General features: G+C 38.3%; 1 protein-coding gene and 1 pseudogene across 2 annotated transcripts; one reads left to right on the top strand and one right to left on the bottom strand.

The window, feature by feature from the left end:
* The first annotated feature begins 2089 nt into the window (after window positions 1–2089).
* Window positions 2090–13902, top strand: LOC136176985 (receptor-type tyrosine-protein phosphatase H-like). Of its 2 annotated transcripts, XM_065949323.1 has the most exons (25): window positions 2090–2359; window positions 2939–3014; window positions 3182–3451; window positions 3615–3866; window positions 4140–4394; window positions 4618–4866; window positions 5165–5434; window positions 5598–5849; window positions 6113–6367; window positions 6572–6820; window positions 7044–7292; window positions 7471–7722; window positions 8458–8709; window positions 8870–9100; window positions 9610–9873; window positions 10077–10170; window positions 10266–10316; window positions 10548–10629; window positions 10723–10813; window positions 10940–11016; window positions 11180–11314; window positions 11540–11662; window positions 11832–11992; window positions 12198–12333; window positions 12693–13902. In XM_065949323.1, exons 1-25 carry the CDS (start codon window positions 2288–2290, stop codon window positions 12834–12836), a joined length of 4542 nt encoding a protein of 1513 aa, XP_065805395.1. In that variant the 5' UTR covers window positions 2090–2287; the 3' UTR covers window positions 12837–13902. The 2 variants fall into 2 exon arrangements, with proteins under 2 accessions (XP_065805395.1, XP_065805396.1); XM_065949324.1 differs by lacking the exons at window positions 3182–3451; window positions 3615–3866; window positions 4140–4394; window positions 4618–4866 and having other exon boundaries at window positions 2095–2359.
* On the bottom strand, window positions 13223–15469 carry LOC136177264 (putative nuclease HARBI1; annotated as a pseudogene).
* Between the last annotated feature and the right edge of the window lie 578 nt (window positions 15470–16047).

Genomic DNA, 16047 nt, shown 5'->3' with positions numbered 1-16047 from the left:
CTAAGGGCTCGTGTTAGAACTTGCACACACAAAAGTGCAGAACAATAAAAATGACAACTTTATACCAACAACCTGTTTGGAAATATTTAGTCTCCAGTGTTTCCCACTAATAGACGACACCTGGGCCCAAGTACATTTCCGACCTGTTCTCATTTAATTTTTCATTTATTCATAAAATTGCTGAGAGAGAGAGAGAGAGAGAGAGAGAGAGAGAGAGAGAGAGATGTAGCGGGGGAGAGAGAAAGAGAGAGAGTAAGTAAAGGTGCGCGCTCCGCAGGCTCGGTGCAATCAGAGCCTCTGTATTATAAGTCTCTGTGTTCAACATAGCAAAACTGCCTTAAAAAAAAAAAAAATCCCTCTTGACTCCTGCGGAGTATTAAGACAGCAAAAGAGAGCAGAATCACATCAGCTTCAGAGCTACAGAGAGAGAGAGAGAGAGAGGGAGAGAGAGGGAGGGAGAGAGGGAGGGGGAGCGATAAGTTCCGCTGTCTCTACATGCATCAAAACTGAAGCTTCTCCGGGCGTCGTTTTAAAAGTGTAAATGTACAGCTGCTTGCTGCGGATTGTGTGCTGAACTCCAATAAATAACAGAATATCTGTTAACAGAACTTAACTGAAGTCAAATCGAGCCCCTGCATCCCGGCAAGCAACGTGGAGAGCCAGATATCAACCCTGAGGCATTAAAGGCCAGACAGAAACTCATCATTGCTAACTTCCTCAAAGTCTCTAGAAGCAGAAACCCACCAAGTAAAAAATCGCTGAGGAGGTTGTGAGTGTAACAGGTGTGCTGTCTGTTTCAGGAAGCAAAGAAGTTGTAAATGTTGACCCTTGAAGGACAAACACTGGAACCAAAAACTGTTCTAATCTTTGACAGTTTGAGACCAGCTGATGCTGTGCAATAAAGTCTGTACTATTTATTTATTTTATTTTTTTCTAATAAAAAATATTTCATGTCTTGTACAAGTTGAGATCATTGTTTCTGAATGTAATTTTAAAACATTCTTCTGTCCTCAGGAGTGTTTTTCACCCACATGATAGTCATTCTAATATTACACATTAAAGAGGTGATAAGAAAACAAATTAAAATCTTAAGTGTGCTATCCATTTACAGTAAATATACAACATAAACTTTTGTCATTTAAAATTTCAGACCAAACTTTGCATGTAGGATTTTACATTAGCTTTTAAATGAGTTGCACAAAAGACAACAATATAGTTAAGTTTAGTTAATTCGGTCCTATCTGTGTGAGAAGCATGTCTCTCATTGACACAGGAGGATTAATAGAGTATGGAAAAGTAAATAAAACATTTGGGTGTAACATTGTATTGTACTACTGTGAGAAAGCCTGAATGGAGTTAACAAGCCTGCTCAGACCTCATGAGCTCGTACCGTAGAAAGCATGTGGTTTCCATGCTGCAGAGCAGAGCATAAGAGGAGCAGCCTGGACATTCAAGTTATATGTTCGTGGGTTAATGCAGAAAAGAGTAAGTTTGCTCATATTTACTTGATCTAGTTTCATGTATGTACTTACTAAAGTTTTAAGATTTATTGCTATTGCAAAAGGGACATCGTATATTGTATATGTTATGATGCACATTTGTGTTACCTACATATATATTTTTTCCTTTAGAATACGTATATAAACACACATACACACAAAGATACGTAGATTTCTCATAACTACACGAATGGGACACGAGATATGATTTTTTCATTTAATCTTGTTTTAAGTTTTCATTATTCTGAAATTGTGTGTGTGTGTGTGTGTGTAATTGCTTGGTCAACCTAATCTCTGCCCCCAATGACAGTGCAAAGAAAGCAAATCTAAGGTGCTGTGAGCCCCCCCCCCCCCCCATCTGAAGAGAAAAGACAGTGATTTGACAAAGAAATCATTAAAATAATCATGTTTTTAAAAAGGTTTAATTGTATGCATGAAAAGTTCGTCAACAATTAACCTGAAAGTGGGAAGGATAGAAATTCAGCCAATATAAAGCAATTATCAGCAGTAAAAGTGCTCAACTGAGACACTTTGACTGTTAATAAGGAAGTAATAGGCGGGGCAGAGATTACAGAGGGAGGACATGATTGAGAATTAAAAGTCAACACCTTTGGAATAAAATTAATATTGGACGGCTTCAGCCCAGGCATGAAGGCATTTTTTACAACACTTACGTGTTGTTGTATTTTGTCAACACATCAGTGAAAGTACTGAAAATAGAAACTTGAAGTTTATCTTGGGACAAAAAAACAAATTGAAAAAGTTAATAATCTTCGCTTACCTTCAAAATGATGAAGCCGTTTTTCTTCAAAATCATCTCAGACAAGTTGCTGCTGGGCTTCTTCCTGTGTCTGCTTTGGGTAAGCTTTTTTTTTTTTAACCTGCTTTGATAGCGATCAAGTAGTGAATGTTTAGTGAAGAGACGGTTTCCCCTCAACAAAAGAAACTGTAGAGTCTAAACCACAGTTAAGATTTAGAGCATGATATGCATCATAATGAAGATTAGACTGTGGAATTACAAGATTTGAAATATAAGTATGCACAAAAAAACAAAAACAAGACTTGCATAACCTGAGAATGAAGAACCTTTTCAGATTGTGAAATATTCAAATGAGAAATTGTTCTTTCTCAGCAGTAGTCATCTTTTCCCACTGGATTTAGAGGTAGACCCATTCAAATATGTAACAATTTCTGTGAAATATGTGCATTAGGGTCTCTTGTATACAGTCTGGATTTAAAAAATAGAGTAACACACTTGTAAAAAGAGTTTTTCTAAACATCTGTGTCAGGCTGCTGTTAAATGTATGATAGATACAAAATGATATCGATAAGATTAAAGTATATTTATGAAGATGCTCAGATTAAATTGCAGTTCTCTTAACTTTATAGATTGCTCTGTTACACTTTGGCTTTTTCACACTATGAATCTCTATTTTCAGTGTGTCACAGATTCCAACACAACATCAACTCTGATAACAGCCACGACTCCGACAACAATTTCAACTACAATTAAACGTAAGTCTGAGCTGCTGTCCCTTATCTTTGTTGACATGTCTGTTTGCTTGTTATAAAGCAGACGTTTGTGAATTACACCATAGCACCATAACTGTGAAGAACGATGGTTAATGAAGTCTTCTTACTGTTTTACTCTTGTAAAAACTTTCAACTTGATTTTTTTTCAGCCCCTGATGACGTAGAGGAAGTTACCGTGAAGATTCAAGATGAGACAAGTATAACTCTGAAGTGGAACAAAGTCAACAACATCCCGACATATTTCCTAAAATATGACGACAAAGACGGTGCCAAGGAGAAATATATCAATCAAAACAATGGAGAGCAAGCTGTTGTAAAGGAGGTCTCTCATCTGACAGCTGGGACAGTATATCATTTCACTGTTATCACTACATCAGATGGACTCAACAGCAGTGGAAAATCAGTTGAAACGTTCACCCGTAAGTAACCTTTGGTTTACAACTGTAAACATTGTGACTCAAGTATTCTTCTTCTTCTATTCTTTTCTATATATATATTTGTGGAATTCAACTTTCAATGGCCAATGAGACAAGATGATTGTATAGATTCAGGAGGGCTAACAAACTTGTATTTGTATCCTAGGGCCTCGTAACGCAGACAATTTCAAGTCCATTGAGGAAACTGAGACGAGTATAACTCTACAGTGGGAGAAAGTGGAAAACAATGACTATCTAATTAAGTATGGTTCAAATGAGAAACCATTCACCGTGTCAGATGAAAACCCAGTGAAAAGGAACATCTCAGGTCTCACAACTATGACCGAGTACAACTTCACCCTCTTCACTGTGTTTAAAAATACCACAAGCAGAGGAGTACACATCATTGCATTCACTGGTAAGAGAATATTTATAACTGGAGCTAAAACAGCACACTTTACACATATAAATTGAATTCAAGTTTCTTTGTAAGAGGTGGATGTACTTTGCTTTTTTGCTTATGCTTATAAAATCTTGGAATTAAATGCAGGTTTTTATTAGCTGCTGTTGCTGATATATTAGTTTGAATGCAACTTGTGTTTTTGAAAAACATTAAGCGAGAGATAACCATTCCTTAAGTCAAATTTAAGCTGTTGTAACAGTTTCTTCTCCATTTCTTTGGACACCCTAGCTCCTCCCAACCCAGGGGACTTCAAATCAGTGCAACAAAACGAGACCAGCATCACTCTGCAGTGGGAAAAAGTTAATGGCATCCTCAATTATAAACTTAAGTATAATAAAATGGAGATAAACGTTACAGCTGAGGGACTAGTTTCAGAGCAATACACAATCTCTGGTCTTACAAGTGGGACTAAATACCAGTTCAGTCTGTTTGCAGTGTTTGAAAATGTCCAAAGCAGTGGAGTAAGAGTGTCTGCAGTCACAGGTAAGATGTTTTACTTTGTAAAAAACCTTCAAAAGCCTGGTGAGAACTCAGTTATATCAAATCTGGGTTTCCATGTAACAGAGGGTGTTTCTCTCTGAATATATGTGACAGTGGCTTATAAAATCGGAGTAAAGACTTTGTTCTCTTACTCAGTTTGTCACATTTTGACATTACCTTTTTTTTCTCTAAATGTGTTCCTTTCTCATGTTTCTTTACTTCCTAGCCCCTCCTAACACAGAAGCGATAACAATAGTTGGACAAAATGAGACCACCATCACTCTGCAGTGGACCAAAGTTGATGACATGCTCAATTATACACTTGTGTTTGATGGATCTGAGATACACATCCCTGCATCAGAGAGAAATCTAGTAACAGTTTCAAATCTCACCAGTATGACTAGATACCACTTCACTCTCTTCACTGTGTTTGAAAATGTCCGAAGCAGTGGAGCGACCATCTCAGCGGTCACTGGTAAATAATTGTTTTCTTACAATATGCCCATATTCTAACAACATTTTAACTGTTAATAACACTTTAATATAGCCAACATGTTTTTCAGTAAAAAGAAGGAAAAATACATTTTTATATCCCATTATTATCATAAATTAGATTTCATTACAGTAAGCACTTTGTTGACATGTCTGTTTGCTTGTAATAAAGCAGACGTTTGTGAATTACACCATAGCACCATAACTGTGAAGAACGATGGTTAATGAAGTCTTCTTACTGTTTTACTCTTGTAAAAACTTTCAACTTGATTTTTTTTCAGCCCCTGATGACGTAGAGGAAGTTACCGTGAAGATTCAAGATGAGACAAGTATAACTCTGACGTGGAACAAAGTCAACAACCTCCCGACATATTTCCTAAAATATGACGACAAAGACGGTGCCAAGGAGAAATATATCAATCAAACCAATGGAGAGCTAGCTGTTGTAAAGGAGGTCTCTCATCTGACAGCTGGGACAGTATATCATTTCACTGTCATCACTACATCAGATGGACTCAACAGCAGTGGAAAATCAGTTGAAACGTTCACCCGTAAGTAACCTTTGGTTTACAACTGTAAACATTGTGACTCAAGTATTCTTCTTCTTCTATTCTTTTCTATATATATATTTGTGGAATTCAACTTTCAATGGCCAATGAGACAAGATGATTGTATAGATTCAGGAGGGCTAACAAACTTGTATTTGTATCCTAGGGCCTCGTAACGCAGACAATTTCAAGTCCATTGAGGAAACTGAGACGAGTATAACTCTACAGTGGGAGAAAGTGGAAAACAATGACTATCTAATTAAGTATGGTTCAAATGAGAAACCATTCACCGTGTTAGATGAAAACCCAGTGAAAAGGAACATCTCAGGTCTCACAACTATGACCGAGTACAACTTCACCCTCTTCACTGTGTTTAAAAATACCACAAGCAGAGGAGTACACATCATTGCATTCACTGGTAAGAGAATATTTATACCTGGAGCTAAAACAGCACACTTTACACATATAAATTGAATTCAAGTTTCTTTGTAAGAGGTGGATGTACTTTGCTTTTTTGCTTATGCTTATACAATCTTGGAATTAAATGCAGGTTTTTATTAGCTGCTGTTGCTGATATATTAGTTTGAATGCAACTTGTGTTTTTGAAAAACATTAAGCGAGAGATAACCATTCCTTAAGTCAAATTTAACAGTTTCTTCTCCATTTCTTTGGACACCCTAGCTCCTCCCAACCCAGGGGACTTCAAATCAGTGCAACAAAACGAGACCAGCATCACTCTGCAGTGGGAAAAAGTTAATGGCATCCTCAATTATACACTTAAGTATAATGAAACGGAGATAAACGTTGCAGCTGAGGGACTAGTTTCAGAGCAATACACAATCTCTGGTCTTACAAGTGGGACTAAATACCAGTTCAGTCTGTTTGCAGTGTTTGAAAATGTCCGAAGCAGTGGAGTAAGAGTGTCTGCAGTCACAGGTAAGATGTTTTACTTTGTAAAAAACCTTCAAAAGCCTGGTGAGAACTCAATATGTAACAGAGGGTGTTTCTCTCTGAATATATGTGACAGTGTCTTATAAAATCGGAGTAAAGACTTTGTTCTCTTACTCAGTTTGTCACATTCTGAAATTTCTTTTTTTTTTCTCTAAATGTGTTCCTTTCTCGTGTTTCTTTACTTCCTAGCCCCTCCTGACACAGAAGCAATAACAATAGTTGGACAAACTGAGACCAGCATCACTCTGCAGTGGACCAAAGTTGATGACATGCTCAATTATACACTTGTGTTTGATGGATCTGAGATACACATCCCTGCATCAGAGGGAAATCTAACAACAGTTTCAAATCTCACCAGTATGACTATATACCACTTCACTCTCTTCACTGTGTTTGAAAATGTCCAAAGCAGTGGAGTAAGAGTGTCTGCAGTCACAGGTAAGACGTTTTACTCTGTAAAAAACCTTCAAAAGCCTGGTGAGAACTCAGTTATATCAAATCTGGGTTTCCATGTAACAGAGGGTGTTTCTCTCTGAATATATGTGACAGTGTCTTATAAAATCGGAGTAAAGACTTTGTTCTCTTACTCAGTTTGTCACATTCTGACATTACCTTTTTTTTCTCTAAATGTGTTCCTTTCTCGTGTTTCTTTACTTCCTAGCCCCTCCTAACACAGAAGCGATAACAGTAGTTGGACAAAATGAGACCAGCATCACTCTGCAGTGGACCAAAGTTGATGACATGCTCAATTATACACTTGTGTTTGATGGATTTGAGATACACATCCCTGCATCAGAGGGAAATCTAACAACAGTTTCAAATCTCACCAGTATGACTATATACCACTTCACTCTCTTCACTGTGTTTGAAAATGTCCAAAGCAGTGGAGCGACCATCTCAGCGGTCACTGGTAAATAATTGTTTTCTTACAATATGCCCATATTCTAACAACATTTTAACTGTTAATAACACTTTAATATAGCCAACATGTTTTTCAGTAAGAAGAAGAAAAAATACATTTTTATATCCTATTATTATCATAAATTAGATTTCATTACAGTTTCTTCTCCATATTGTTTTTTCCCCAGCGCCTCCAATCAAAGAACTTAAATCAGTTGAACAAACAGAGACCAGCATTACTCTGCGGTGGAAAAAAGTGGAAAACATCCTCAACTATGTACTTGTGCACAATCAACTTGAGGAAAACGTCACAGCATCAAAAGAAGAGTTTGTGACCAAAACAATCATTGGACTTATGAGCGGGACTAAATATGATTTCAGTCTCTTTGCTCTGTTTCATGATGTCAGAAGCAGCGGACTTAACTACACTGCAGCCACGGGTAAGTGTTCCATGTCTTTGTATAGACTTACAACAAGAGCAAGCTGGGTAACTTTATATCCACTTATTAGACTTTTACCTATTCCTTAATGTGGCTGTTTATATTTTTGAAAGTTGTTTCATATGTCTATTTCATTTTCTCTGTATATTTTAGCTCTATGTGACATCGAAAATGTGTACACTTTATATCTGAAGCGGACGAAATCCTTGAGTGAAATATTTTAAAGCTCCCTCGAGGAGTTTATAGATGGTTTTAAACAGGTTGAAATTAATACTGATGCCTCTATGAGACCCACAAAAATCACACAAGATCATCAACCAGAAAACTGATTATTTCTGAGATATTTTTTAACCGCTGTCATGGGGTAGGTGTCAAACAAAGTGAGATGATGAGATTTTACCTCAGAAAAGACTACGTACACATTCACAGGACAAAGTCAGAGATAAGAAGTATCATTTTGTCCACAGGGATTGCCAAAACACTCAACACTAAAGTTCCAGAAAGGAGCTTTAATGGAAATAAGATAAGCGTCAGTGTTTCAGAGAGACACAAAAACTGAGAGCTCTCAAGTGGGGCATGAGATGATTTCAGTCAGCCCGTTGTGTTTTAAAATGGAAGAAGATAGAAAGATCGACAGTGAATTAATTTGTCTTCAATGTGTTGACTCAAGTCTGTGACCAGAGATCCACTTTTTTCTTTTTTACTGAAGATGAGTGAAATCTTTTCTTTTATCAGTTCCCTCCCCAGTGGCTTTAGTGAACGTGACTGAACGCTCTGTGGACAGAATAACCCTTGTGTGGGAGAATGTGAGGAAAGACTGGACCTACACTCTCCAGATAAATGGGGAAGATCACCATCCAGAAGTACTCGAGGATGTGGTGTTAAAAGAAATCCTCCGTCTCAAGCCTGGCACAGAGTATACATTCAGGGTGACCACAAAGTTCTTTGGACACAACAGCTCTGCTTTTGAAGACTTCACAGTGACAAGTAAATACACAACTATTGTTATAGATTTGGTTCTGTGAATAAAAAGTACCTACATGTGCTGGTTCTTGAAAACCTGAGTTAGGGTTCTTTTAAATGTTATTTTATGCAGGCTTAAACAGCTGAAGGTAATGCTCTGAAATGATTTTGTCTTTCATTTCAGCCATAGACTGTGCAGCTGTAGACTGGAAAGTTACGAACTCATCGATCACAGGAACGGTTGAAGGCTTGTTCTCAAATGCAACGGCATCTAACAAATCACACAGTCATGTCAGTCCCAAAGGTAGCACTGTGTCGTTTACTGGCCTTTACCCTGGAGCGACCTACAAGCTATTTCTGATATATGAAAAACAATCCAGAACCTTTGAACAGTGTAAACACACACTGACGATCAGTAAGTATACATCTCTATTATTTTAAAGGTTTATTTTTGGGGCTTTTTGGGCCTTTATTTATAGATAGGACAGTGGCTAGAGTCAGAAATGGGGAACGAAAGGAGCCACAGGTCTAATTCAAACCTGGGCCGCCCACACGCACTAACCACTCGGCTAGCAGCGCCCCCTGATCTCTATTTTTACATTAACTATGTTCATTTTTCTCTGTGACTGCACAGGAATTGTGTCAAAAAAGTAAATTTATTAAAGATGTAAATACAGTATGTTTCATTTAGAGCATATTGATAGTGAAAGCCGTCCTGTCATTTCATGTGATTGTTCTTTTTCTTGTTTCTGGAAACAAGATCAAGACACTAGAGAAAAATACCCTTTATTACATATGTTACTCTTTTGTAAAGAGATGCATAGATCTATTTTTTTGTGTTTGAAATTTTTGATTTGTACAATGGGTTGGTAATGTGTTGATTTGATTGTACTGAAAGTAAATCTTTCCAATTGTCTCTTGAAGCTCCTCCAGATTTAAGTGCTCACTGTGAGTACTTGGCGGCTGGATATTCAGTACATATCAGCTGGAACAGACCAGCTGGACTGTGGACCGCAGTGGAGGTGAACGTGGCGGAGAAAACTCACATAGTGAATGACACGGAGGAACATCAAGTCCAAATATCTGAATTCAAACCTACCAAAACATATAAGGTGTCCGTTGCAGCACTGTCTGGAGATTTAAGGAGTTCTACACCTTTTGTTTTTTCATGTCAAACTGATCCGAGGGGTAAGTGGAGTATGTTTCTCTGTATAAAATCACAACTTTCAGTTTGTTTCATTCTCACGTTTTTCTCGTTATTTTGCTCTTGGTTTGACTCTTGTTTAACCCTAACTGGAAAATGAAGACTACATCACTTTGATGTTATAAAAGCTGCTCTGCTGTGTCTGACTTCTGTTACTATTATTCAATCCCGACTTTGCTCTTTGCAGGAGTCATTGCAAGGTCTGTAATGGGTGTGCTACTTTTTGCTGTTCTGGTCTGTATGGCTGCATTCATTCTGTTGAAAAGACCAGATATTATCAGGTTGGCTCTGCCTTAGTGACTATAGAAAAATGAATCTCTGTCTGAACTGTACTAAATCAGGCTGTATTACTGAGCATCATTTCTTCCTCCAACAGGAGAAACAAAACATTCATTGGTGGTCCCACAGAAAAGGATGAAAAGCCTAAGTAAGTTTGTGTGTCATCATCTCCTCCTAATGTTAACAACTCTGTCACTGTCCTCTAATGTGGCTAACAAAAGAGAGAATTAGGTCTCGTATAAAATGAATTTCAGAGAGAACTACTGGGTTGAAATACGTTGTATTTAAGATTGATGTATTATTTGTTTATGTCAGTTATCTTACCTTCCATTAGGTACACAAAGTGAAACAGATTCTACTTTTCACATGCTTCTTCCAGAACTGTTCCTGTGGAAAAGTTTCCAGACCACTTCTACCAGTTAAGTGTGGATGACAACAGAGGTTTCAGCCAGGAATATGAGGTATATAAAAGAAGCTTATTGTTGCTGGTTCTTCTTCTCACTCTTTCGGTAAGGCAGTAAAACTCCCTGTTTATAATGCCAACTTTCATGCAGAGCCTCATGCCTGTTGGTACAGAGCAGACACGTAAGGAAGCTAATCTTCTTGACAACAAACCGAGGAATCGCTTCAACAACGTCCTGCCATGTAAGCCAAGCACCAGCAAGACTCGTAAAATTATTCAGATCCACTGACTCATTCTTGTTGTGGGTGTTTGACTTTGTTGTGGTTTGTTGCATTTAAACCATCTTCTGTTATTTTACATCATCCTAGACGACTGGTGTCGGGTGAAGCTCACTTCATCAGATGCCAATGAAACATCTGGCTACATTAATGCCAATTACATGCCTGTAAGTACTACAAGTTGCAAAAAACATCTGTACACCTTCAGTCGGATTCAATCAATGTATGAAGACTTCATGTGATTTGTAGGCATAAAAATACATTTTTTTTTATTTTTAATTATTGTATACTGAATGATTTACAGAATTAGCTTCGACACTTTCTCCTCAGGGCTACAACAGCAGCAGAGAGTACATTGCCACTCAGGGCCCTCTGCCCTCCACAGTCAATGATTTCTGGAGAATGATCTGGGAACAGAGAGTGAAAGGTATTGTCATGGTAACCAACTGCAAAGAGAGCGGAAAGGTGGGTCCTCTGGTATTTTTCAGAATAACTTAAAACCCAATTTTATTCTAGGTGAAATTAAAATGTCGTGAGCGGTTGTAAATGATCTGCTTTTGTGGCTGACATGTTTTCAGATAGTTCAAATCTATGTGCGCAACTGTGCACAAATTGTTTCGGTCTTTTGTTGCATAAACCTTAAAACGACTTCATGACCCTTATTTGTTTTTGTATGCATCCTTTTCCTAGGCTAAGTGTGAACAATACTGGCCTGGAGACAGCAAACCTCACATGTATGGAGAGCTGGTGGTCACCATCAGATATGAGCAGAAGGAGCTTTTCTGGATATTAAGGGAATTTACAGTAAAACATGTACGGAACATGGGTGAAATATTTGTGATGGAACTTAATAGGTTGGATGCACATTTGACCTTCTAGAGGAGGGTGTTTCACCATTTTGATATATATTATATTATTGTTGTATTGGTCCACAACGTAGACTTTCAGTACTTTAATTCCTCCACGCAATTCTCCTTGACAGAAGAACAGCTCAGAGGAACGCACAGTGAAACATTTTCACTTCACCGCCTGGCCTGATCATGGAGTTCCACAGGGCACAGAGGTCCTGATCCAGTTCAGAGGACTGGTGAGACAGCACATAGAGAGAGAAGGGACTGGAGCACCTACTGTGGTCCACTGCAGGTACAAAATGAGAGTTTATTTTCATGACTAAAAATCCACTCATCTGAATATCTTAATACTTAATACTATACTTAAACTATTTATTATTGTATTTGACAGCTTCTGTAACATAATTTGAATATAAGTTGTGAGTGACATGAAGTTAAGTATCTTCTTTGTACCATCTGGACTACCTGATGATGAACACACCTGGTCTTTGTTTCAGTACCGGAGTAGGGAGGACAGGCACCATTATTGCCCTGGATGTCATGCTTCAGCAGCTTGAGAAAGAGAGAGCCGTTAGCATCAACGCTTTCGTGCACAAGATGAGGCTGAGTCGACCACACATGGTGCAAACAAAGGTAAATATATTCGCGTTGTTTCAGGCTCAGATACCACTTCCTTTGTTAGCAACCCAGGCAAGGTTACATTTATAACCTAGCCCCATATAAGCTTTACCCCCTCCCCCATTCTTACACAGACATTATTGTGTACATTTTCAATCAAGATAATGAAGGCAACACTTTACTAAAGTTTACTAATGTTTATTTACATAATTTTCCACTACAAAGGCATGTAGTGGATTGTGGTTAACAACTGAACACTGGTAAAAAAAAAAAAAAGCACATAAGGAGAGAGGCAGATTACTTTGTGGTTATAGCACCTTCACAAAAAGCTGTGCTTCTAAAATGACCAGCTGTTGTTGTTCCCTTTTTTTCAGTCCCAGTATGTTTTCTTGCACCAGTGCATCATGGACAGTCTGCAGCAAAACGAGAGGACTGCAGAGAACATATATGAGAATGATGACATGATATATGCCAATGCCACTGCACTCCTGCAGCTTTACAAAAGTAGCAACGCTTAACTATATTGTTGTCTTTTGTGCAACTCATTTAAAAGCTAATGTCAAATCCTACATGCAAAGTTTGGTTTGAAATTTTAAATGACAAAAGTTTATGTTGTATATTTACTGTAAATGGATAGCACACTTAAGATTTTAATTTGTTTTCTTGTCACCTCTTTAATGTGTAATATTAGAATGACTATCATGTGGGTGAAAAACACTCCTGAGGACAGAAGAATGTTTTAAAATTACATTCAGAAACAATGATCTCAACTTGTACAAGACATGAAATATTTTTTATTAGAAAAAAATAAATAAATAGTACAGACTTTATTGCACAGCATCAGCTGGTCTCAAACTGTCAAAGATTAGAACAGTTTTTGGTTCCAGTGTTTGTCCTTCAAGGGTCAACATTTACAACTTCTTTGTACAACAGACAGCACACCTGCTACACTCACAACCTCGAGGGGCTCGATTTGACCAGCGTCAGATGGTGGAGGCACGGAGAACTTTTTAGCGATGTTGTGCAGGACACTGCACGCCTTGATAATATTGGACTTTTTGGCCAAAGAGTTTTCTTGTGCAAAACAGAGTTGATTTAAACACCTGAAGCGCCTCTTCATGGAGCCGAGCGTTGTTCGCATGACGTCGTGGATCTTTGTGTGGGCCTCGTTGAAGCTGGTCTCGCTGTCATTTGCAGGTTCTGCCACAGGAGTCAGGACATGTTTGCTTAAGTTGTAGCCTTTCCCTGCTTTAAGAAAGACAAGAAAGAGAATGAAATTAATCTAACATCTGGACAACAAAACCCTAATATATATGATGAACCTTAAAATGGACTGAAGTCTTTACATCGAGTTGAGAAACTTAATCAGAACCTACACGAGAAACATCAATCACCAAACTAGAAGTGAGTGTTTGTTAAAATGTAATGAAGAAAAATGTGCAATCTCTGAAACACAGATGACATTGTAAATACTGTATATTAAGAACTGCACAGCTGTTGTGTAGGGTTCTATTCAAAGGATGTAAGGGGCATAGTATGTGTTTTATGTTGTAATATGACTTACTCAGAATAAATTATAAAAGTAACTTGTAAAAAATGTTTTCTTGTGTATGGTTTAATATCTTACCAATAACCCACAAAGGTCCGTGTATTTCCTCCTCCATTTCCCTCCCTTTGAAAGACGACTCCCACAGCTCCTGCTCAAACGTGCTGCCTACACAACACTTTTCGACTCTCAGTATGTTTCCGTCAGAGTCACATATGATCTGGCTCACCACAGATGTGTACCCCAAGGTGTTGACAAAACCCCTGAATGTGTCCGTCTCATAAGGGGAGGCTCTGATCTTGGGTTCTTCAGAGCCAACTTCTTTATGCGGATGCGCGCAGCGTCCAGGATGAAACTGATGCAGGGTCTGCTGAGGTTGAACTCCTGGAACAAAGCTTCGTCGTCAAACTCATCAAAACAGCTCGGAGCCCCGAAGTCCGCTCCGCCGTTTCCGAGGAGCTCCTCCTGGACCGCGAGCCACACTGGAAGAGCGAAGGACATATCTTATACTGCTGCAGTTTGTTAAATACAAGAAAACACAGAGATTACAGAATGACTGAGAAGAAAATAAACAACAGCGAGAGGCATGGACGCACTCTCTTCTTCTTTATGATTTAGAGCAGTGGTTCTCAAACTATGGTACGCGTACCACCGGTGGTACGTGGGCTCCCTGTGGTGGTACGCAAAGAAATCTCCACAATATAAAAAATAAAATCTTTTTTAATTTTTATCATGCTCTTATCTAGCTTATCTTAACCCCAACGAACCGGAAGGAAGTGGACGTTCGGTTCGCGGCTCTTAAAACGGGTTACATCAGAGCCTACACATCAAACTAAACTCCTATGCAATAATGATTTCTGTTACATTTTTATGGATGTCTTTCATTACAACCAAATTTAATAAAACGATTGATGCATATTAGCAACATTATAAACTGTAACATGTAACAATACATAAAGACAATACTGTACAGTTTGTGTGATTTATATGATTCTGCTAGACGATATGGAATTGGCTGAGAGTAAAATGAAAAAATATTGATGAACATCACGATTATCTGCAAACTGTGAGTATACTGCTGTAATTTAAATGTTGACAGGAAATTACGTTATTTTATTTAAGTTGTGTCAATTGTATGTGCTTTTTATTTCTCCAAAACTACTTTAGAACTAAAGTACATTTTCAATGTAAATAGGCCTGCAGTTCAATTACGGAATGATGTTTCTAATTTTATTTCTTTTAGCGTTCAGTTTGTAGTTGGTATTCCTGTCCACTGGGTGGCGACATAGTAAAGCTTTGAATACTCTCTAATTCAGTGGTTCTCAAACTTTTTAGACTGCGTACCACCTCTGAAAATATTTGGCCAGTATCACCATTATGGTTAAAATACACTGTAGGCCTATTTCAACACACATTTCATGCAAGAAGCAAATTAATTCATAAAAAGAATATTATTTATTATTGACTGCTGGCAGCCACACTGTAGGCCTACTAAGGGCTCGTGTTAGAACTTGCACACACAAAAGTGCAGAACAATAAAAATGACAACTTCATACCAACAACCTGTTTGGAAATATTTAGTCTCCAGTGTTTCCCACTAATAGACGATACCTGGGCCCAAGTACATTTCCGACCTGTTCTCATTTAATTTTTCATTTATTCATAAAATTGCTGAGAGAGAGAGAGAGAGAGAGAGAGAGAGAGAGAGAGAGAGAGAGAGAGAGAGAGAGATGTAGCGGGGGAGAGAGAAAGAGAGAGAGTAAGTAAAGGTGCGCGCTCCGCAGGCTCGGTGCAATCAGAGCCTCTGTATTATAAGTCTCTGTGTTCAACATAGCAAAACTGCCTTTAAAAAAAAAATCCCTCTTGACTCCTGCGGAGTATTAAGACAGCAAAAGAGAGCAGAATCACATCAGCTTCAGAGCTACAGAGAGAGAGAGAGAGAGAGAGAGAGAGAGAGAGAGAGGGAGGGGGAGCGATAAGTTCCGCTGTCTCTACATGCATCAAAACTGAAGCTTCTCCGGGCGCCGTTTTAAAAATGTAAATGTACAGCTGCTTGCTGCGGATTGTGTGCTGAACTCCAATAAATAACAGAATATCTGTTAACAGAACTTAACTTAAGTCAAATCGAGCCCCTGCATCCCGGCAAGCAACGTGGAGAGCCAGATATCAACCCTGAGGCATTA

This window comes from Labrus bergylta, chromosome 21 (assembly GCF_963930695.1).
Source record: "Labrus bergylta chromosome 21, fLabBer1.1, whole genome shotgun sequence".
Lineage (NCBI taxonomy): Eukaryota > Metazoa > Chordata > Actinopteri > Labriformes > Labridae > Labrus > Labrus bergylta.
This window is presented reverse-complemented; position numbering and strand designations above follow the sequence as displayed.